Source organism: Spermophilus citellus (assembly GCF_964194105.1).
Source record: "Spermophilus citellus genome assembly, chromosome: 1".
In the NCBI taxonomy this organism is placed as follows: Eukaryota; Metazoa; Chordata; class Mammalia; order Rodentia; family Sciuridae; genus Spermophilus; species Spermophilus citellus.
In genome coordinates, this window is record NC_138182.1 from 171,166,543 (window position 1) to 171,191,637 (window position 25,095).

Here is a 25,095-nt window from a genome sequence, read left to right on the forward strand (position 1 = left end):
GAGAGGCTCTCAAAACATTTTAAATGGAGAATTCTGAATCCAGCATGGAAGCCTGGACATTTATGTAGGTGTCACATATTCTTTATGTGATGCAGCTGCAGACCAAGCTGTGCTGGTGGACGTAGATTCCTCCTTATAGCAAAACACAAGAAGCAAACTCTAAGTGCAGTGCCAGAATCCCCCAGCTTCATAATTACTACTTTTTCCATTTAACATGATAGATTTTCGTTCAGTTGCTTGGCTGAGATTTTCTGGCTTTACACAGTGGAAAAAACTATTACCAAACCATCCAGGCCATAACTTGTGATCTGATTCAGCAGTAGAACTTTCCTGCCAATTACAAACTGAACAATCCCTTCCCTCATTCCCCTTGTGTACTTTAGACAATTTCAGACAAGGTTACCAAACCAAAGTGGAAAGATTTCAAAGTTATCTGCTAAGTGTTTAAAATGAATCATTAGATCGTATTTTAATTATTCAGAGAATGAAGTCCATTTTGGAAGAAAACCATGTTTGGCATTAAATAGCATAAAATAAAAGACTCAGCTATCAAATTCTGATCTGATGGTATCATGGAATAAAATTCATGGTCCTGAGTGTTTCTAAAAATAAGTTCACTCTATCTAGAAATAGAATCTTGCGTTACAATTTCTATCACTCTAACCTGAAAAAGTCAGAACTTTTAAGCAGGACACTTTTATTACATTCTTTAACTAGAGGAAGAGATGGACCACAGAGTGGCTAACTGTGTAATTGAATGGTCAGAGCTTGAGATAAAAGTTAGAGAGTTAATGAGAATATGGAGAAAATTTGTAAAGATACCTATAGAATTGTCCCTGAGCTTGAACATATTTTTGTGAATGCTTACTAAAGAACCTCTAAAAAAGACAACAGAAAACAGTAAGATGGTCTAGTTTGTGAGTCTCAGTTATCCTTCTTTATCATCATAGCATAGTTCAATCAATGGTTCCGAAGAAAGTAGCAATGGTGACAAAGAAGTAAACTGTGCTTGGGCACAATGACAAACTTCCTTCAAAAAAATTAATAATGTAGTCATTGCTGATTGTATTATTACTGCAGGAATCCTGTTTGGCAGCTGAATTCATGTTTTCAGCAATTTGACCTTCCTTGAGACTCCTTTATGCTAATGTATAGTAAAGCAAAATGCTTGCCACATATTGAAATTCAATTACATTCCTTCCATCTTGAAGTAAGCAGTAAATTTTTTAAAGTATTTTTTAGTTGTAGATGAACACAATACCTTTATTTTATATATTTATCTTTATGAGGTGCTGAGGATTGAACCCAGGGCCTCACAAGCATACTAAACAAGCGCTCTACCACTGAGCTATAACCCCAGCCCCAGGAGTAAATTTTATCTTGCCTGGTTAGATTCTTATTATGAATTTACCTTTGTGAACATACTAAATTTCATACATTCCATCATGACCTTGCAGGATGTCTCATGATTTTTCTACTCTGGTCTTTAGTAGACTAGAAGTTTATTTACTAAGAGAAAGAATATTTTTTTTAATTTTATTTTTTTTATTGGTTGTTCACAACATTACAAAGCTCTTGACATATGAGAAAGAATATTTTTAACCAAATGTGTTCTACATTTTAGATCCATTCAATATTCATCTGAACACTTCTCAGTGCATAAGATGAAATAATAAAACTACTGGTTTCACTCTCCTTTGCAGCTAAGGCTCAGTACATGATCACTATTCAGCTAATTAGATGTGCATACACAACACTCTAACTCAAAAATAGGTTTTGTGAAAAGGGGATGTGTATTTTTCTGGTTGTATTTTAGCAGAGTCAGAATGCTCTTTGTTCTAGCAGATTTTCTATGTCTTGCTGATATTGTAGTAGCCTGACTAGGGAAGAATGACAGTCTCATTCCTTGAAGTGCAAATAAAGTTGTTGCTTTATCTCTGCCAAGAATTTGGAAAAGCTATCCAAATTCCTTAGTATATGTAACTTTATACTCAAATTAGCCAAAACAAAATCTTTTATTTTCAACTAATAACTAGAATTGATAATGATGGTAACTGAAATTTCCATCTGACAATTTTGGATTATTAATATCATTATTAATCAGGCTGAAAAAATATCATATTGTGGGGATTAATATCTCTTGAATATCAAAGGAAAATAAGTTTGTTAGGAATATTATCACAACTCTCTTATCAGGAAGAAATGTAAAGTTCTTATACCTCTCAAAAATTAAATATAAGCCATCCATTCTATTTGTGATAGTATCTGAAAGTGCTGGCAAAATAGCTGCGTAAAGGCAAAGGGAATGAATAGTGGTAAAGTGAGATAACAAGAACCAGATACTGCACGACTGCAGGTGATTAGTTGCATTAATGAGGTCCTAATGTAGGGTGGCCTGCATTCAGAAAGCAGGAGAGAATTCATCTTCCTCACAATATTTCACCTGTGTCTCATCTCTAGCAAACACATTCCTATTGATGTCACAGTAAGGGAGATACAAGGATGGAATCCGGGCTTGGGCAGGAGGTACAGCAGAGCTGCTAATCCAACCCTTACTAACTTCACTGTTATTTTGAATAGAGGAAAGAGATTCAGGACAGAGGGACCAAACCTGAGGCCTTTTGGGAAGAGAAAATAGGGAGTGTGCCTTCAAAATAGGACAAAGTCCCTCAGGACAAACCTGCATGAGAACACTGGAGCAGCTGTGGGTGAGAGTAAACACTGCAAGATGTATATGAAAATTTGATCACAGCTTCCTTTTCAGATTGCACAAATCAAGTTCATATACAAACGTTTTATTCCTTTATACTAAGCATGGCCCTGTTTCTTCTTCCTTTTACTTATTCTCCCATACAATCATTTCTTCTTTCTCTCTCCATCCTTCCCACTCTCTATTAGCAGTACATAGATACTCCCTTTTACCCTCAATCCTACATACAACCATTCTGAGATTTATCAATTTAAATGTTAACTCCATAAATACTTCTCATTCCCTCACATAGAAAACCTGTTGTAACACTCTAATACTAGACCAAATTCTAGAAAATCTGTTCTGAAAATAGAGCACTTGCATTTACAACATGCTTTCAGTCCTTCATAGACTTGCATACTACATATTGTCAAATCAGGTAACAAAAACATGCACATATAAACACACACACATACACACCACACACATATCTGTATATACACAAACACACACTTATCAATATTCCCTTTTGCCTGCACCGGAAAACTTTACCAGATATATACCAGAAAATACATGTAATTCCACAAGATATACCACAACCTCATATTCCACAACAGTGTACCCAAGCAAACCCCTCAGATAACATGTACCACATGAAGAATTCTAAAACATCACAGGAACATGTACTCCCATTTCTCATGAATGCACACGTGGACATTCTCATGGCCATCTTATTTCACTATATTTGAACATATCCTGTATAAATCAACAAATTTAATCAATGTATGTCATATACTTTATTATCTCAGATGCCTCTAGTACAGAATTTGGATGAATTAGAGACTTTCTCTCCCTTTCCACATGCCAAATTTCAAATGCACTTGGACAATAAGCCCAATATATCCGTATTTCATATCCCATAAGAAATCATGAAAGTTTAGTACATGTATTTTTTTTAAAAAAGGAAAAAGTCAGACACAATGGCATATGCCTGTAATCCCAGCAGCTAGGGAGGCTAAGGCAGGAGAATCACGAGTTGAAAGCCAGCCTCAGCAACTTACCAAGCCTTAAGCAATCAGCAAGACTCTTCCTCTGAATAAAATATAAACTGGGCTGGGGATATGGCTCAGTAGTTAAGCACTCTTGGGTTAAATCCCCAGTACAAAAAAAAAGAACAAAGAAAAAAGAGAATAGGAGAAGAGTTATATTATTGGATAAAAATTAGAAGGAAAGACATCTCTCCCCAAAAGGCAAGGATTTTTTAAAACCTGCCTTTCCTGAGAAGATCCACACAGAGATAACCTGTCATGTGTTTACAAAGGAATTTCTGACCATGAGTTCAACTTGGACAGATAAGGCAAAAGGAAAGTGAGTAGTCCAACAGCTCACCAGAATTTCTGACTTTCAAGGGCCAGAATCCCTGTATAAATGGTGGCCCTGAAGATATAAATGGATAATAGTAGATATATAGATAGAAATCAACATTCTTAAAATTCATACTCTATATACTTTACCTGCATAATTTCATGTGTATATAATTTCTAAATTTCATGAGGAAATTTAGTTATTAATACCCAACTTTTAGTGATTGCACATCATATTTTACTTATGGTTTAGTTTCCAATATTCTTGATACATTTCCAAAAAATACCACATACAAGTTATTAAATACCACAGATACAATTTTATTGTATTTTGGAAATTGCAATGGGAAAATCATCTTCAACAGTGTGAGAAGAAGTTTTATGGATGATAACAATCCTGATACATTGTTCATACTCAACATATCTGTTGAGTATGAACACAAGAGTCCAGAGCTTGGGCAGGAGGTGTAGCTGAGCTGCAAGTCCAATCCTTAGTGTTTGTTGTTGTTTCAATTTCTAGGATTGTGGAATTTTCAAGAAGTTGCTCCTAAGCCATATATACTGAATCTGGTCAGGAATCAACCATCAGGAGAGAACTCATCTTCCTCAGAATATTTCATCTGTGTCCACTCTGCCAGGAAACTTATTTCTACTGATAAGTATGATAAGGCAGGCACAAAGGTGGGATCTGAACTCAGGCAGGAGATACAGCTGAGTTGCTCATCCAGCTTTTCCTCACTTCACTGTTCTTGAAATACAAGAGAGGGATTTCAAGGCAGAAGGACTAAAACTGAGGCTTCTTTGGAGGGACAAATGGAGAATGTGCCTTCAAAATAGGACAACATTCCTCAACACAAACCTGCATGTGAACAATGGGGCATCTGTAGGTGAGACAGAGGACAGTGCTGAAATGTGTGTGGGTATTTTATCAGAAACTTTCCCCTCAAATGGCACAACTAAATTTTACACACTCACATGTTATACTTCATCATACTAAATATAGCACAATTTCTCCTTCCTTTTCCTTATTCTCTCATGCAATAATCTCTTCTTTCTCTAGCCATCTTTTTCATTCTCTATTAGCATTACATATTCACTGCCTTTCATCTCCTTCTATATACAACCATTCTGTTTCCCTGCTTTACATTTTAATCCATAAATATTTCACATATTCTCAGATAACCTATTTAACTCTATAATGCTAGAAAAATTTCTAGAAAACTTAGAAAATTCATTTGTCATGAAAATTAAGCACTTCCATATTTTCTCATGATTTCAGCCTTTCAGAGACTTGTACCTTCCCATATATACTGTATACTCTCATTAAAAACACATACAAATCACAGACACACACTTATCACCATGTCCTTTTGCCAATACCAGCAATAATCACCAAATCTTTACTAGAATATATTAAAATCCCACAAACCCACCCAGGACCATCAACGCCAACTGCCAACCCATGCGGGAGTCTAGGCCCAGGCCTAGGACTGTCCCTGCTGATGTGTGAGGGAACCCAGGCCCAGGTCAGGACCAGAACCACCCCTGATGACCCACCCAGGAACTCAGGCCTAGCTCACCTCTATCTTGGGACATGGTAGCCATCATCATAGCTCTCCCCACACAGTAGACTCCACCTTGGGACAATAGTCAGGGCCTGGACACAGTTGCATCTTCAAACAGACAGCTCAAAGCCATTGTAAGGCCCACATTTTCAGTCCAATCTTTGAGAGTGGTTTCATCCATCTTGGGAGACCCCCACTGCTATCTTTAGTTATCTCTGCTATTGCCACTATCACCTTTAGTTGCAGTAGCATCCATCCTGGGAGACTGGCTGGGGACTAGAAGCTCAACACTAAGGTGAGGTACAAGTAATCTGCAGGGGCACTACAAGATTATAGGCTAGAAAATGTAATACCTCAGATCTGCACTGCAAGAAAGAAAGACACATAGACAACATGGAAAACAAAGGAAGAAATTACCTGAAACAACACCAAGATATTATAAAAACAGAATCCATGGACACTGCAGTTGATAAATTTCAGAGAAGGAGTTCACAATGTACATGATTAAAATAATCTGTGAGTTAAAGAATGACCTAAGTGAGTAAATACAGGCAAAAATTGATCACTCCAACAAGAAATAAGAGTGTAAATACAGGCAACCATTGATCACACTAACAAAGAGATAAGGGAGCAAATACAGATAGCAAAACATTACTTGAAGTAAGAGAGAGATTCTGAAAGAAAAAAATCAGATATCCTTGAAATAAAGGAAACAAATAAAATAAAAAACTCAATAGAATGCATCACCAACAGACTAGATTACTTGAAAGACAGAACATTAGATAATGAAGACAAAATATACAATCTTGAAAATAATGTTGACCACACAGTAAAGATGGTAATAAACCATAAACAGAATATCCTAGCATCCAAAAACCAAATATAAGATTTATTGGAATAGAGGAAGGCACAAAGATTCAAACCAAAGGAATGCACAATCTCCTCAATGAATTAATGCTAAAAATTTCCCAAACATGATAAATTAATTGGAGAATCAAACACAAGAGGCTTAAAGGAAACCAAATGTACAAAATTACAATGGATCTACACCAAGGCACATTATAATAAAAATGCCTAGCATACAGAGTAAGGATAGAATCTTAAAAGCCACAAGAAAGAGGAATCAGATCACCTATAGGGAGAAACCAATTCTTTTTTTAAAAAAAGAGAGAGAGAGAGAGAGAGAGAGAATTTTAATATTTATTTTTTTTTAGTTTTCGGCGGACACAACATCTTTGTTTGTATGTGGTGCTGAGGATCAAACCCGGGCCGCACGAATGCCAGGCGAGCGCGCTACCACTTGAGCCACATCCCCAGCCCCAGAAACCAATTCTTATCACAGCAGATTTTTCAACCCAGATCCTCAAGGCCAGAAGATCATAGAACAACATATACTAAGCTCTGAAAGAAAAGGGATGCCTACAAGAATCTCATATCCAGCAAAATTAATCTTCAGAGTTGATGATGAAATAAAAATTTTTTATGATAAACAAAAATTACAAGAATTTACAGCAAGAAAGCCTGTACTACAAAGCATTTTCAGCAAAATATTCCAAGAAGAGTAAATTAAAAACAACAATGAAAATCATCAAAGGAATGAACTATACTAAAGGAAAGGCCAATCAAAGGAGGAACCAAGTAAAATTAAAAACAAAGTATAAACTAAAATGTTTGGGAACACAAATCATATTTCAATAATAACCCTGAACATGAATACCCTAAACTCATCAACTAAAACACATAGACTGACAGATTGGATTTAAAAAAAAAAAAAGATGAAGAAGACCCAACAATATGCTACCTCTTCATCATACAGGAAAAGATATCCACAGATTGAAGGTGAAAGGATGGAAAAAAAAACATACCACTCACTTGGACCATGTAACAAGCAGGGGTTTATATCCTCATATCAGATAAAGTGGACTTCAAACCAAAGCTAGTGAAAATGGATAAAATAGGACATTTCATACTGCAAGACATAACAATCATAGATATCTATGCCCCAAACAATGGGATATCTCTGTATAACAAACAAACCATTCTCAACTGTAAGATACAGAAATCTATAAATATAATTCATCACATCATTAGACTTAAAGATAAGAATCATATGATTATAGCAATTGATACAGAGAAAGCATTAGACAAAATACAGCACCCTTTCATGTTCAAAACACAATAATACTGGGTGACTTCCATACACCTCTCTCACCACTGGATAGATCTTCCAAACAAAAAATAAACAAACAAAAAAACTATAGAACTCAATAATACAATCAATAATTTAGACTGAACAGACATATATAAAATATTCTATCCATTGAAGAGCAAATACACTTTATTCTCATCAGCACATGAATCCTTCTCTAAAATAGATGTTTATGCCACAAAACAAGTCTTAGCAAATATAAAAAGTGAAGATACTACCCTGCATTCTATCTGATCATAAGGGAATGAAATTATAAATAATAAAATATAAGCTACTCCAACACCTGAAAACTAAATAATACACTATTGAATGATGCATCAATAAAAGAAGATATCAGGGAGGAGATAAAAAATTCTCAGAGGCCAATGAGAACTCTGATACAACTTATCAAAATCTCTGGGACACTATGAAGGCAGTGCTAAGTGGAAAGTTTATTACATTAAGCTCATTCGTTGAAAGAAGAAAGAGTCAACAACAACAAAAAAGCCTGACATTATATCTCAAAGCTCTAGAAAAAGAACAACAAACCAACACCAAAAGTAGAAGACAGAAAATAATTAAAATCAGACATGAAATCAATGAAATTGAAACAAATAAAACAATTCAAAAAATTGACAAAATAAAAAATGGTTCTTTGAAAAAATAAATAAAATTGACAAACCCTTAGCCACCCTAACTAAAAGAAGGAAAGTGAAAACTCAAATTAACAAGATTTGTGATGAAAAACATCACAAAAGACACTATTGAAATACAGAAGACAATTAGAAACTATTTTGAAAATTTATATTCCAGTAAAATAGAAAACCTTAAAGACACCAACAAATCTCTAGAGGCATATAGTCAATCAAGATCATACACAATTAGAACAGATCAATTTCAAGCAAGGAAACAGAAGACATCATCAAAGCCTACCATCAAAGAAAAGCCAGGGACTATATGGATTCACAGTTGAGTTCTATAAGACCTACAAATAATAATTAATATAAATAATACTCAAATTATTTCATGAAATAGAAAAGAAGGGAATCCTCATCCTTCCAAACTCATTGTATGAAGCGAGTATCATCCTGATACCAAACCAGGCAGAGTCACGTCGAGGAAAGAAAATTTCAGACCAACATCCCTGATGAACATTGATGCAAAAATTCTCAATAAAACTTCTGGCAAATTTCATACAAAAACATATTTTAAAAGTAGTGCACCATGATCAAGTGAGGTTCATTCTAGGGATGCAAGGTTAGTTCAACATACAGAAATCTATAAATATAATTCATCACATCAATAGACTTAAAGATAAGAATCATATGATTATAGCAATTGATACAGAGAAAGCATTAGACAAAATACAGCACCCTTTCATGTTCAAAACACAAGAAAAACATATCTCAACATTATAAAAGTTATCTATGTTAAACCCCAGACCAACATCATTCTAAATGGAGAAAAATTGGAAGTATTCTTTTAAAAACTAAAACAAAACAGGAATGCCCTCTTTTACCAGTCCTTCTGTTAAACATGGTCCTTGAAACTCTAGCCAGAGCAATAGAGAGATGAAAAAAATTAAAGGAATAAAAATAGGTAAAGAAGAACTCAAACTATCATTATTTGCTGGTGACATGATGTCATACTTACAAGATCAAAACACTCCACCAGAAAACTTCTAGAATTCATAAATAAATTTGGCAAAGTAGCAGGATATAAAATCAATACCCATAAATAAAATGCATTTCTCTACATCAGTGATAAATCCTCTAAAAGAGAAATTATAAAAACTACCCCACTTACAATGGCATCAAAAATAAAATAAAATAAAATACTTGGGAATCAACTTAACAAAAAATGTGGAAGACCTCTAGAATGAAACTACAGATCACTAAAGAAAAAAATTGAAGAAGACCTTAAAAGATTGAATTATCTCCCATGCTCTTGATAGGGAAAATTAATATCGTCAAAATGACCATATTACTCTTAACACTATACATATTCAATTTCAATGCAATTCCAATTAAAATCCCAACATCATTCCTTATATAAATAGAAAAAGCAATCATGAAATTCATTTGAAAAAATAAGAGACCCAGAATAACCAAAGCAATCCTTAGCAAGAAAAGTGAAGCAGGAGGCATCAAAATACCAGACCTTAACATATACTATAAGGATATAATAACAAAAACAGCACCAAAATAGACATGTAGACCAATGGTACAGAATAGAAGACACAGAGACATACCCACGTAAATACAGTTATCTCATATTAGACAAAGGTGCCAAAAACATACATTGGAGAAAAGATAGCCTCTTCAACAAATGGTGCTGGGAGAAATGGAAAGTCATATGCAGCAAAAGGAAACTAAACCTTTATCCCTCACCTTGCACAAAACTCAACTCAAAGTGAATCAAGGATCTAGAAATTAGACCAGAGACCCTGTGCCTAAAAGAGGAAGAAGTAGGCCCAAATTTTCATGTCAGATTAGGCCCCGACATCTTTTAAAAGATTCTTAAAGTACAAGAAATAAAATCAAAAATTAATAAATGGGGTAGATTCAAACTAAAAATCTTTTTCACAACAAAGGAAACAATGAGGTGAAGAGAGAGAGCCTACATTTGGGGAACAAATTATTGCCATATGCACATCAGATAGAGCACTACTCTACAGGATATATAAAGAATTCAAAAAACTTAATACAAAAAACAAACAACCCAGTCAATAAATGGAGCTAAGGAATTGAAGAGACTTCTCAAAAAAAGATATATAATAGATCAACAAATATATTTTTAAAATGTTCAACATCTCTAGTAATTAGAGAAATGCAAATTAAAGCTACTCTAAGATTTCATCTTACACCAGTCAGAATGGCAGTTATCAAGAATACAAACAACAATAAGTGTTGGCGAGGATGTGGGGGAAAAGGCACACTCATACATCGATAGTGGGACTGCAAATTGGTGAAACCAATTTGGGAAGAAATATGGAGATTCCTTAGAAAATTTGGAATGAAACCACCATTTGGCTCAGCTATCCCATTCCTCAGTCTATGCCCAAAGGACTTAAAATAAGCATACTATAGTAATGCAGCCACATCAATGTTTATATAAGTTCAATTCACAATAGCTAAACTGTGGAAGTAACCTAGCTGCCCTTTAATAAATGAATGGGTGGGGCTGGGGATGTGGCTCAAGTGGTATTGCGCTCCGCTGGCATGTGTGCCGCCTGGGTTCATACAAACAAAGATCTTGTGTCTGCCAAAAACTAAAAAATAAATATTAAAATTCTCTCTCTCTCTCTCTCTCTCTCTCTCTCTCTCTCTCTCTCTCTCTCCTCTCTTTAATAAATAAATAAAGAAAGAAAGAATGGGTGAAGAAATTGTGGTATATATACACAAAGGATTATTGCTCAGCCTTAAAAGAGAATAAAATTATAGCATTTGCAGGTAAATGTATGGAGTTGGAGAATATAATGCTAAGCAAAATAAACCAATCCCAAAAAACCAAAGGCTGAATATTCTCTCTGATAAGTAGATGTTGATCCATAATTGGGAGGGGGATGGAAAAAATGAAGGATCTTTCATTGGGCAAGTGGGAGGGAAGGGAGGGAAGGGGATGTGGGGGCAGGAAAGATGGTGGAATGAAATGGACATCATTACCCTAGGTACATGTATGATTGCACATATGGTGCAATGACGCTACATTGTGTACAACCAGAGAAATTAAAAGTTGTGCTGCAATTGTGTACAATGACTCAGAATGCATTCTGCTGTCATATATACATAATCAAAATAAATAATTTTTTAAAAAAGTAAGTAATCACGTATTACTTATGGCATAAAATTAAAGAACAATTGTCATCTATGACTTCCATAGCATTAATAATTGCTACAGCATTAATGTTGGGGACAGGCCTTATATAAACCAATTAGTGCTAAAAGATGTTAAGAATATAGTAATTGAGAGATAAGAAGAGGAGATTGGTGGGTAGAAAAAAGTTTACAATTTCAAAAGGTAAACAGAGAGAATGCAGAAGAAATGTAGGATGTGATAGTTTTGAGGGAGGAGGAGAAAAATAGGAGAAAAAAATAATTATTAAGTGTGAAAGAACAATATAATCTGGCTATTAGCAAAACAAAACAGGTAAGGAAGCAAGAGAAACAGACAAGTGAAAATAATGCAAAACCAAACCAAGATATACTAATCAAAAACTCAGACCCTCAAAAGATGGTGCAAAGATATATAACTACCTTCATAAAATGCTAGAAATGAGCAAAAAGAAATGTGTGTATGTATATATTTATGTATATGTATGTATATATATGTATATACATACACACACACATGTCCATGAATTATTCAAAACACACACACACACACACACACAGAGAGAGAGAGAGAGAGAGAGAGAGAGAGAGAGAGAGAGAGAGAGATTGAGATTCTTGATGAAAAATTAAGAAATAATTTCCATTGCAGTGGTCAAAATAGTCAATGAGGATACATATTTGCTGTCTGTGCCCACCTGTCTTTCTTTCCATTTTTTCTTGATATGTGTACTGAGCACAAGAATAGAAGCTGTGGGCTATTAAACTCTTCCTCTTTTTGTGCTGCTCAACATGTCATCAATTGCAATTTAATTCTCAGCTTTGCTTCTGGAAGTATGAGGTAGGTTTGGATAGGAACTATTGTCAGCTCCACTCCCAGGATGGCGTTGCTGTAGAATTCTGTGAGAGGAGTTCCCCTACCTGGAGCTCCCTAATATAGAAGCCCTGCAGTTGCCAATCTCTGCTAGGAAACTGTACCTCAAGAGTCTCCCCATGTTTCCATTCATGGGGTGAGGGAGGCCACTAAGGTTGTCTGCAGATTCTACCTTCCAGTCTTCCCAGACTTAGTCCTAAAGCATACTCTTCACAATCTGCCAGACACAAAAGGGTAAGGAAACTGGGCTCTCCTTGTCACTTCTGACTGGTAAAATGCTCTCTTTGTCTGATTTTCTTCAGATTTGATAGGCACAGTCTGGGTCACAGAGCAGGTGTCTTCCAGGACCATGTATCAGACCAAGCTGGGATCTCCCGGGTCATGGTTCCTGTAGCTGTCACCACAGCATGGTCAGCTCAAGATGGCTCCTGCCTCAACTCTCCACTAATAGTTGGGAAACATGAGGCATCTTTCTTGTACTAGTATATTGGGCAGTACAGCCTCTGTATAGGCCTAGGGAAGACTGCCCCTCCAATCTCAGAATTTTCTGCACTAAAACTGTCAATTGTATTAATGTTTTCATGCTAATTGTATTAATGTTATCTGCTAATGCTACTGCTAGCACCTTAACTCCAATGTTGTGCCTTTCCCTAGTTTAATGTACCCAAAATTTCTAAGTCTCTAAGGCACTCTCACTGTACAATATTGAGTTTTAGTGAAATCCCTCTTTTATCCACCTCCCAGGTCACTGAGCAACAAGAAATACAATTCCCTCTAGTCTGTCCACTTATGTTCATTCTTCTTTTATGCATTTTTATTAGTAATGCAATGTTGTGTTAATTGTATATATCTACAATACTGTTTTTTCTCTATTTTGATTATATTATCTTCCCCATTCCCTCTCTTTGCTATTACCTTTCCTGTCTAACCCTCTTCCCTCAATCCATTCTTTTTACAAATTTTATCTTTATTTGCTTTATGATAATAGATTTTGTTTTGTTTCATTTTGGTTGTGTAGCTCAGAACTGAACCCAGGGGTGCTCATCTACTAAGCCATATCCCCAGTCCCTTCTGCTTTTAATATTGAGACAGGGTCTTCCCAGGAAGCCAGTGTGGTCCTCAGCCTGTGATCCTAGTACCTCAGTCCTGTGATCATAGTGCCTCAGCCCTCCAAGAAGCTGGAGTTCCAAGTAGGTGTCTTTACCCTTGTTTTTTTTTTCCTTTTTAATTTATGGAAAATTTTGTACCAATTAGATGTATCCATTCTGTTTCTCTCCTTACTGTCTTTGACACTATCATATATTCTCATTATCCTATCATCTTTCCATCTTTTGCCTCTATCCCTCCCCTTCCCTACCAAATAATGTCAGGTGTTTGTGTGATATTTTTTCTTTTTAAAATGTATTTATATGCAAATACATTTATCTCACACTAGACAAAGGCACCAAAAACATTCATTGGAGAAAAGATATCCCATTCAACAAATGGTGTTGGGAAAACTGGAAATCCATATGTAACAAAATGAAAGTAAACTCTTATCTCTCACTTTGTACAAAACTCAACTCAAAGTGGATCAAAGACTTAGCTACTACACTTAGGCAGAGACCCTGTGTCTAACAGATGAAAAAGTAGGGCCAAATCTTCACCATGTCGGCATAGGAATTTACTTCCTTACCAAGACTCCTAAAGTGCAAGAAGAAAATCAAGAATTAATAAATCATATAGATTCAAACTAAAAAGCTTCTCAGCAAAGGAAATAACCAATAACATGAAGAACCTAGAGAATGTAAGGATTCTGACCATGGAAATGTATAGGGAAGAATTCCCCTGGTGAGCAAAGTCCCAGGGAGTAACCAGCACCCTGTTTCCCACCCTTAGAATGCCCTGAATCTCTCTTAGGATCTAATAATATAGCTAATATATGTGCAATGTCTAGCTGGTATGGCAATGCCCTGAGAATCCTCTGTGTTAGAGCCTCATCAAGCCTCGACCTTGATTTCAGGAACATAGCTCCTGTGAATAAAGGGACTTGTTTGCTAGATAACTACAATGTTTATCAAGCTCTGGTGTTCCTGTATCTGCCCACCTAACAGTAACTTCAGACAATGGACTTTCTTAAGAACGACACAAAACCCCTAACATTGCATATTGTAACTGTGAAATGTAACTGCAGTATAAGCAACCTTACTGATACTCTAAAAATAATGTAGTTATGACCTAATGTAAACTATTGATATAAATAAAGGTGGATACTTGGACAAAGAGCCACTTTGCCACCTTCCCTGCCTCTGCACCTTATCTCTGTCTCCCTTTATTATTTCCTTACAACAGAACGGGGAAAAAATTTACCACATGCATGTTAAATACAGCATTAATCTTCAGGATATATAAAGAACTCAAAAATTTCAACACCAAAATAAATAAATAAATAGATAGATGATAGATAGATAGATAGATAGCCAAAATCAACAGATAGGCTAAAGAGTTGAACAGACACTTCACAGAAAAAGAAATACAATTGATCAACAAATAAATGAAAAAACATTCACCATCTCTAACAATTAGAGAAATGCAAATCAAAAATACTGTAAGATTTTATCTCACTCTATTCAGAATGGCAATTATTACTAATACAAGCAATAATAAATGTTGGCAAGGATGTGGGGGGAAAGGCACACTATCATACATTGCTAGTGGGACTGCAAGTTGGTGCCAACACTATTGAAAGCAGTATGTAGATGCCTCAGAAAACTTGGAATTGAACCACCACTTGACCCAACCATCCCACACCTCAGTTTATACACAAAGGACTTAAAATCAGCATACTACAATGATGTAACCACATCAATGTTCACTGCAGCTCAATTCACAATAGCCACACTATGTAACCAACCCTGATGCCTTCAATAGATGAATGGATAAAGAGCATGTGGTATATACTATTACTCATCCTTAAAGAAGAATGAAATTATGTCATTTGCAGGAAAAAGGATGGATTTGGAGAATATCATGCTAAGTGAAATAAACCTATCCCAAAAAACCAAAGCCCAAATGTTTTCTCTTATATGTGGATGCTAATTCACAATGTGGGGGTGAGGTAGGGAAGAACAGAGGAATGGAGGTACTTTGGATTAGGCAAAGGGGAGTGAAGGGAGGGGATTAATATGGGTTTAGGAAGGTTTGTAGAATTAATTGAACATTATTACCTTTGTACATATATGATTACACAACCAGTGTGATCTATAACATGTACAACCAGAAAAATGAGATGTCATCTTCCATTTTGCATGATGTATCAAAATTCAAAATGCATTCTACTGTGATGTATAACTAATTAAAACAACAACAAAAAGACATAGACTGTCAGAGTGGATTTAAAAATGGGATACAAATGTATATTGTTTACAAGAAACTCAATTTAGAGACAAAACATTCATAAACTGAAGGTGAAAGATGGGAAAAGGATACACCATGAAAGTGGAGACCAAAAGGAAGCAGAAGTATCTACTCTGATATCTAACAAAGCTTAAAGCCAAAATTAAAGAGAAAACACAGATATAATGATTATAAATATTTATACTCCAAATTTTAATGCACCTAATTACATAAATATTATTCAACATGAAATCCTAGATAGACTCCAAAACAACAATATTTGATAAATTCAATCCTCCACTGTCACCATTAGATCAGTCATACAGACATAAACTAAATAAAGACTCTTCAAGCCTGAAAGATACTATTCATCCATGGGACCTAACAGATATCCATAAAATGTTTTATATCAACATCTGGATTCACTTTCTTTCCAGCTGCACATGTAACTTTCTTCAAATAGACTATATTTTAGGACACAAAGCAAGTTTTAGAAAACAAAAAAGTAGAAGTAATTCTTTAATCTGATCAGATCATAAAGGAATAAAATAAGAAATCAAGAAAAAGAGTAAAACAAAAGATTAACGCATAGCAATTGAATAATATACTTTTGCATGAGGAATAGATCACAGAAGAAAACAGGAGAGAAATAAAAATATTCCTAAAATTAAATGATAATTGAGACACAAAATATCAAAATTTCTGGGATAGTATGCAGGCAGTACTAAGAGGAAAGTTTATAGCATTGAATGACTACATAATAAAAGCCAGAGGATCTCAAATAAATAATTGAAAGCTACATCTTTAGGCCTTAGAAATGCAAGAAAAAAGTAATTTCAAAATCAGAAGAAGGAAATAATTAGAACCAAAATTAGTGAAATTTAGAATTAAAAAAACAGGAAGGATGAATGAAACAAAAGTTAGTTCTTCGAAAAGATAAGCAAGATTGATAAACCCTTAGCACAACAAAATAGAAAAGATCCAAAACAATAAAATTAGAGATGAAAAGAGAGATATCATCATAGACATTGCTGAAAACTTGTATTTTGAAAATTTATATTCCAATAAGTTGGAAAACTGAGAAGATATTGACAAATTTCTAGTAATTAATGACAACCAAACTGAATCTAGGGACAAAGAAAATATAAACAGACAGATAGCTGCCATAAAAGGGAGAAATGTGTAAAACCAGGCCAACCATAAAAAGAAAAGTAGAGCATAAAGAACAAACAGCACACAAAATAAGTAAATATAAAAATATAAAGAATCTAAAAGAAAGCAAAAACGAAAACCTAAAAAACTAAACAAAACAGAAAAAAACTGAACCAAAAAGCTGACCCTAAAGTTCAAGAAATAAAACCACAAATCAATAAGCGGGATGTCTTCAAATTAAAATCTTCTGCACAACAAAGGAAACAAGCAATGAAGAGAAAATCTACATGGGAGAAAAATCTTGCCAGGTACTCTTCCAAAATGAGATTAAAATCCAGAGTAGATACAGAACTCAAAAAGTTTAACACACACACAAAAAAAATAACCCAATCAATAAATGGGCAAATGAACTAAACAGACATTTTTCAAAAGAAGAAATGCAAATGGACAACAAATACATGAAAAAAATGTTCAACATCTCTAGCAATCAGGGAAGTGCAAATCAAAACTACATTGAGATTCCAGCTCACTCCAGTTAGAATGTCAATGATCAAGAATATAAATAATGATAAATGCTGTCAAGAATGTGGGGATAAAGGCACACTCAGACATTATTGTTAGGATGGCAAATTAGTACAACCAATTTGGAAACAGTGTGGAGATTCTTCAAAAAACTAGGAATGGAACTAACCGAGCTATCCCACTCCTTAAATAAAAGAATTTTAAAAGGGAAAGGGGTTATCTTATGAAAATGAAAGAGAGAACACTAGAGTAGCAGAAATGTAATGAGGGGGCAAGAGGGACAATGGGAAAAGGGAGGGGCTATATGAAAGAACCAAAAATCAGAATACTATAGTGAGACATACATAGCAATGTTTAGCACAGCACAATTCACAATGGCCAAGTTATGGAACCAACCAAGTTGCCCCTCAGTAGACAAATGCATAGAGGACATGTGGTATATATATATACACAACGGAGTTTTACTCAGCTACAAGGGAGAATGAAGTTATGTTATTGCTGATAAATGGGTGGTAATGGAGAACAACATCATTTTAAGTGAAATTTGACAGACTCAAGATAGTCAAGGATCAAAAATTTCACTGTATGTGTATAAGCTAGAGGATATAAGGAATTTGAAAAGAGTGAGGGGTTATCTTATGAAAATGAAAGGGAGAACAATGGAGTAGCAGAAATGTAATGAGGGGGAGGAGGGACAATGGGAAAGGGGAGGGGCTACAGAATCAAATTTACCAAACTCTGCTATGCATATGTATGAATATATCACAATGAATTTCACTTTTATGAATGACTATAGTACATCAATTAAAATAAATTAATGGAAGGTAGACCAATAGAATAGAGAAGTTCAGGAGAAGAGAGAAAGAAAAGGAAGGAAGTAGTACTAGGGATCAAAATGGAGAAAATTCTGTTATATGCATTTATGAATATGTCAAACTGAGTCCCCAAATTATGCGTAACTATAATAGTAATAAAAATATCTTTAAATCAATCTTTGCAATACAGAGAAAGTACAAATATTGTATTTTACATGCAATTCAGTAGGCATAAAATATCTGATATTTGGGCTTTAAAATTACAGTTATATTCATTTAATTACATTTGAGCTGTACAGTTATCATTGTCATAGAAATGTAAAAGGCCTAGTTACCTTTTTTAGTAATTTTGTCATAATTTTTCACATCTTATTCAAATTAACAAATTATAGAAATCATCCACCTATGAAAGATCGGTTGTTAGAATATGTCTAAAACGTTAATGATTTAACAAATTTTAAAAAGAACAGCAACTGCTGATTGTTTTCTAATGCATTCTCATTATTTGGTAATACAAATTCTCACCAGGAGAGATTTGCTTTATAAAGGTAGGTTCTAGTGTTAAGAATATGTACTGAAATCACATAGTAACAGGATTTCACTAATGTAGAATAACAAAGCAACATATCTTTGAAAGGCTTGCCTTCAAATCCCTAAATGACAATGTACTACAGGCATTATTACACATATTATTAAGCAAAGTTTTGAATTCATTCTAAGAAATCAATTAAAACAGGTGGTAAGATGAATGCTGCTTCTATCTTTGTATTGTGGAACATAGCACAGCCCTTTACACATTCTACACTGCTTTAACTCTTAAAACCCTTCCCTGAAGCTGGGAAGTTCACCCTAGGAGAGGTGACATTCTTAAAGAGCAAGTCCTATAGCTTATTCATGTTTGCCTCTTTTAGGGTTTTCAACACAGGACTCACACATATCAGGAATTCAATATATATTTCATAATTCATGAATTAATACCACATAGAAAAAGTTTTGAGAAAATATACTTTATTTACAGTGAGCTCCAGAAACATTTTGTCCCTCTATGTAGTGATGTATCCTGATTCAAAATATTAAGAAAAAAACCCAGCAAAATGGGTGGGCCTTAACACACAAACATTCTACAGTTTTGAACAGTAGTGAAGTGTGTGTGTGTGTGTGTGTGTGTGTGTGTGTGTGTGTGTGAGAGAGAGAGAGAGAGAGAGAGAGAGATTTACATATGCAGATTTCTGTCCCAGTTGGAGATTATATGCACCAGGGCTCTTCTAAGTGAAGTAAATTATTGCCCCCTGGGATAAAACCATCAGATTATGCCATCTGCATTTATTTTTAATGTTTTCATAGAGCCAGGACTTTAAATCCTGAAAATTATGGAACTAGACCTCAAGCAACTAGCTAAAAAAATTTTTAAAGGGACAATCACTTTCCACTTAGAGTTATTTTCACCTACCCAAGATAAGGGTGGTAGGGATGGGGGTTGTGATTAAGAACCAATGACGTTAGAAAGTAATTGATTTGAAAATAAATTTTAATGTGCTATTTTCCATCAAATAACCATGCAGTTTGAAATTTTAGGCTAAGATTTGATATTATAAAAGAGCAAATAATACCAATATGTTATACTATCTTTCATTGTAGAAAAACAGAAGAGAGCCAGTTATGAATCACCAAATTTGCTTTTTCCAGACAAGTATGCCATATGTAATCTGTTAAAATCTATGTACAGTGTGCCAAACATCATCATAACTGAGTCATTGAACATAGGTGTATAATTTGAGTTATTTCAGTTTTTCTAGACATAAACCTTTAACCTCAAACATGAACTGCAAACTATAAGGAAGAATAACAAATATCATCAATACCAGTTCTTTCCTATAATATTAACATTTTTTACTGAATTTGGGGTCTGCAAATTTAATTCCTTTGGAATACTCATATCTTTCCATTCTCAGAAAGAAATATAATTTTAGCATTTGTTAAATATAATTCAGTTTTGGAAGATAGACTTGTATAGAGTAGTAAAAGTACAGCTATTCCTACTATTAAATGAACTGTTAAATTCCATTCATTCAAAACTTCAGAACTTGGAAAATACTTCAGAGATTATTTTCTATAATTCATTTAATAATTAGTTTATATGTCTGGAAATAAAAACACTATTGAATTCCCCAGAGCAATAAACCACAGAACTTAAAGTGGATAATCCATTAAAAAGAAGCAACATTTAAAAGTAAAAATATTTTGTAGATAATCATTAATCAGATATTTCCTGTAGATCATCAGAGTTTTCAAAAATTAGTAAGTTTAAATTGTTTTGTTTTCTGACAGTACATGAAAACTCATGGGTAATTTCTAGTTCATAGCCAAAATGCTGACACATCTGTACACCCATGCCCACGGGGGCAAATTCCTGATTCTAGGTCACTGACAGACTTATTTTAACAGGTCCTCCATGAGAATCATGTCTTCTTACAAAGTTTTTTCTAAAATACACACACACACACACACACACACATTTAAAAATTATATATAATATGTATGTAACACACACACACATACACATACACTCATATTTGATCAACTCATATAATAGTCCTATTACTTAAAGTTGTAAAATGAAATGTGACAAGAAAATTTTAAGGTTACAATCTAACCTAAAGGAGAATTGAGCTAAAGTAACAATGACTTTTATTTCAGATAAGGCTGTTTTCAGATATTACAATCTCTCTCCAAACAATGTGATCTGTGATTCCATAATAACACTAAAATTGATGCAAAACAGCTTACTAGTGAGTTTCTCAACAAAGAACAGGCAAATTACTACTAAAGACGCTGGATTATTTAACTATTATTAAAACGCAATAGCTTTGTTTCTACGTTTCTTAGTGGAAAAGGATCAGCGCCTGCTACACCAGAAATGGTTAATTTTATACCTAAAACTCAAAAGAGTTTCACCACTATTCTTTTGGTTTTTTAAATGTACAAGAAAAGCAACATGGGTTAATCTGCTATTCCACAGCTGTTTTCTATTCATTCCTTTTTTCTACCTCTTCAAACACTATTCACACCACAAAGACAGATTCAAAATCTTCCTTTGCTTCATTTTTGTAAAGGACCTACCCTCCACAGAAGTCTCTAATATTTAGTCATAACATTTGGATATTTTACCTCCTGTATATGGTATTGATCCATTTATGCTAATCAAGATGACTTGGATAAATTATGTTTCTTAAATTCATATTCTACGCCTATTTAAGCTTTACCAAGGAGTACCATGCTACTAAATGCATGGAAAGTACTGGTTTATAAGTGAACATGTACTGATCTTATTCAAGGGTCTGCTTTCTCTCCCTAAGCCCAGAGGCAGAATGGCTGCTAAATGCATTGATGCCTTTTTATATTGCTGATTTTGAAAAACAGAATAAACACTCCAATTAAACTTTTGAGCTTACCGAGGCCATACACTGCAGCAATTCATCTTAGTAACAGTAAAAACATGGCATAATTCTTGAAACATGGTAGGTGCTGAATAAATATACTGAATTATATTAAAGCTTTTTCATTATTGTGTAAGGGCAAAATGAATCAGATTAGTCTGAAAACTCAAGATTTTGAGGTTTTATTTAATTATGAGGATAGAATAAAACTAGAAATGCTGTTTTTCTAATATAAAGTTCAATTATAACTAATTATATAATTATAACAAAAATTATTCATAAAAAGATGCTGATATTAACAGTCCTTCTTACTAGATAAGAGTAAGTACTAGATTTTTATTTATTTATTTATTTATTTATTATGAAACACAAGTTTTTAATGAAAAAAATATCGAAAGTATGCCACAGTGTCTATATGTTCATCTGAAGAATACAAAGATGGAATTCTGGGGGGGAAAAAGGGTCTTAACACTATAGAAACTAAATGTGGTTCTTAAATTAATTCAAAGGAAACATTAAAAAATGTAATGTTTCATACACTGAAATAAAACAATTAGTCAGAGGTCATAAATTATAAATATAATAGTTCAAATATTGTTTTTAGCATTAGTTTTCTTCTTTCAAAGAAATTGTGAAAAATGGAAGATTTCATAGAAATTTAAAACAATGATATACCACACTGTAATCTTTACACAGACTACATTGAACCTTGAACATTTTAGATTTATAACATATTTTGGTTAATACATTAGATTCAACCCATTAATATGATTTTATAATTTGGAGAAATTAGATTGTAATTTATAACCTTTACATGCAGTTCACCCAAACCTTCCTCACTTCCAGGTCTTGCTTGATTCTCTCCAGGGAGTTCTGTCAGATTCATAATCGAAATTATGGAACTGTAAGTAACTTTTTTTTTTTTGAGAGAGAGAGAGAGAGAGAGAGAGAGAGAGAGAGAGAGAAAGAGAAGAGAATTTTATTTTTAATATTTATTTTTTAGTTCTCGGCGGACACAACATCTTTGTTGGTATGTGGTGCTGAGGATCGAACCCGGGCCGCACACACTCCAGGCAAGCGCGCTACCAGTTGAGCCACATCCCCAGCCCAATGTAAGTAACTTCTTTAGAACTGAAAATGTGGTTTTTTTTTTAAACAAAGTGCTTTTAAATTCAAATATTTCTTGCCCCAAACAAAACTGGAACATACTTAACCCTGAAATCTTCATATCTTGACACACATATTTTAACAGAAAAAAATCAGTTTTGGATCATTAATGTCCTTAAAGAGTTCAGGTTGGATCTAAATTGGGTTTTGCATCATTATCCTGCTCGTGTTTGTACATGAAAGTTAAAAGAAAGAGGGCAACATCCAAGGATGACCAGTAGGCAGTGTGTGACGTGACAGCTGACCAATAGCGGCTCTCCACAAGGCCTTCTCTGAGTTCAAAATCGATCCTGTGATCTAATTCCAATGCAGAATCAAGAAAGCCAGAACTGCTATGTCGAAGAGTCTGGGTTGCTGTGGTGGTAGTAGGAGGAGAAGCAACTGATTTCTTCTCATCTTCCATTGAGTCTTTTGATGTCTCCGATTGCTGGAATGCAGATGAATAATGTCCAAATCTTGAGAACAACATTCCTCCAAGCCCCTTTCCAATGCTAGCAGCCCCTAATATGCTTGCTTTGCCTATATTACTTATAGATTCTCCATAGTGTCGGCAGGATAAGATTGGTGAGGTCATAGGGTTTGGTATGGTTGAAATGCCTTCATTCTCTGAAATTAAAGTAGGTTCTTTTGCTGGGTTGAGAAAATTTGGCTTCATATGCTCATAAGGTAGAGGATTTGAAGTATTGTACCAGTGGATCTGGACAGGTGAAATGTTGCTGTAGTGTTTCAATGTTAATGGTTCTAATCTATAAGCTACTGGATCTGTAGGATGAAAAATATTTAGCAAACGATTACAAATCTCTCTAGGTAAAATATGGTCTTGACTTCCTGTGTTTCCTGGGCGGATGCCACGCAATGCCAAAAAAACAGCTAGTGGGGATCCCATACAGAAGAAATTCTCAACCTTAAATTTTAAGGCAGGTGTTTGTGTTATGGACGTTGCCTTCAATTCATGCAGCCGTTCTTCTATTTCCCTCAGCCGTCGTTTTGTTATATAGAGTTCATCAAGAAGATGTCTTTCTTCATAGTGTCCCTTATCTGAAATGTTTGGTACCAGAGGTGTTTCAGATTTGGCTTTTATTCTCAGATTCTGAAATCCTGCATAATCTGGAATTCCATTTACGTCATACATGACTTTACTCAGATAGACTTAAGTAACTTTATACAAGATTTTTAGTCCATCTACATTTTGACTGCTACATGAGGTCAGGTGTGGTATTTTCCAAATGTGGCATCATATTGGCACTCAAAAGATTTTGGATATTGAAGCATTTCAGATATCAGATTTTTTGGATTAGGGATGCTCAACCTGTATAAACAGATCAACCTAGCTCTTTTGATCATTAAGAGACATAAGAGAAGAAAGTAAGAGTGTTATATAATATTAATTTGAACTAAAAAAAAATGACCTAGAAGTTCAAGTTCCTATGGCACCAATCATGCGCAAAATCTTATTTTAGTAAGTGTTCTGCTATAACACATTTTATAAATGTATCTAATTTAAATGTGTTTATTTTTTCAAGATGTTTTAAGCCTTAAAAAAAGATCACATGAAATGGTTCTTGAGCTCTTAGTTTTACCTCTCTTAAAAGAACAAAGAAAAATAAACAACATAAAATTCTTTCAAAGACTCATTTATTGTTTAAGGTAAAAGATGACAGATTTCTACACAGGACAGAACAGGTTATCAACTAACTATCTTAAAAATACTTTTCTCTTTATTCAAATCAGTTAAAATTAATCAATTTCAACAAAATTATGTTAATAACTCCTCAGACCCCATACTGATTTCCTAAAACTCTTAGCCTATATTTTAAAACCTTTCATCAGAATATATCATAATCAATTTCCAACTTGTATTTCTCTTTTATTATTTTGCTATCAGATTGAGTATTTCCAATCTGAAAATATGAAATTCAAAATGCTCCAAAATTGAAGCTGAGATCCTCAAAGAGTTTCAAGTTTCAGATTTTTGGCTATGGATACTCAATGTAAGCATTTCTGATCCCAAGCACTTCATAAGGGACAATCAACCTGTCCTACCCAGTCTGCTAACACATATATGCCACGTCCATAAAAGTCCTGCCTGTCTCTATCTATATATTATAAACTTTTTG

The 25,095-nt window shown here is 34.3% G+C and overlaps 1 protein-coding gene and 1 long non-coding RNA gene across 2 annotated transcripts in view; both read right to left on the bottom strand.

The window, feature by feature from the left end:
* LOC308650568 overlaps positions 1-25,095 on the bottom strand; it is a 761,651-nt gene that overhangs the window by 80,022 nt on the left and 656,534 nt on the right. The window lies entirely within an intron of this gene.
* Positions 23,103-25,095, bottom strand: part of LOC308652441 (phospholipase DDHD1-like) — a gene marked incomplete at both ends in the record, with an annotated part of 588,634 nt that continues 586,641 nt past the window's right edge. Inside the window, 1 exon segment of the mRNA XM_081300289.1 lies at positions 23,103-24,008. Coding sequence (XP_081156415.1) covers positions 23,103-24,008 — 906 coding nt within the window.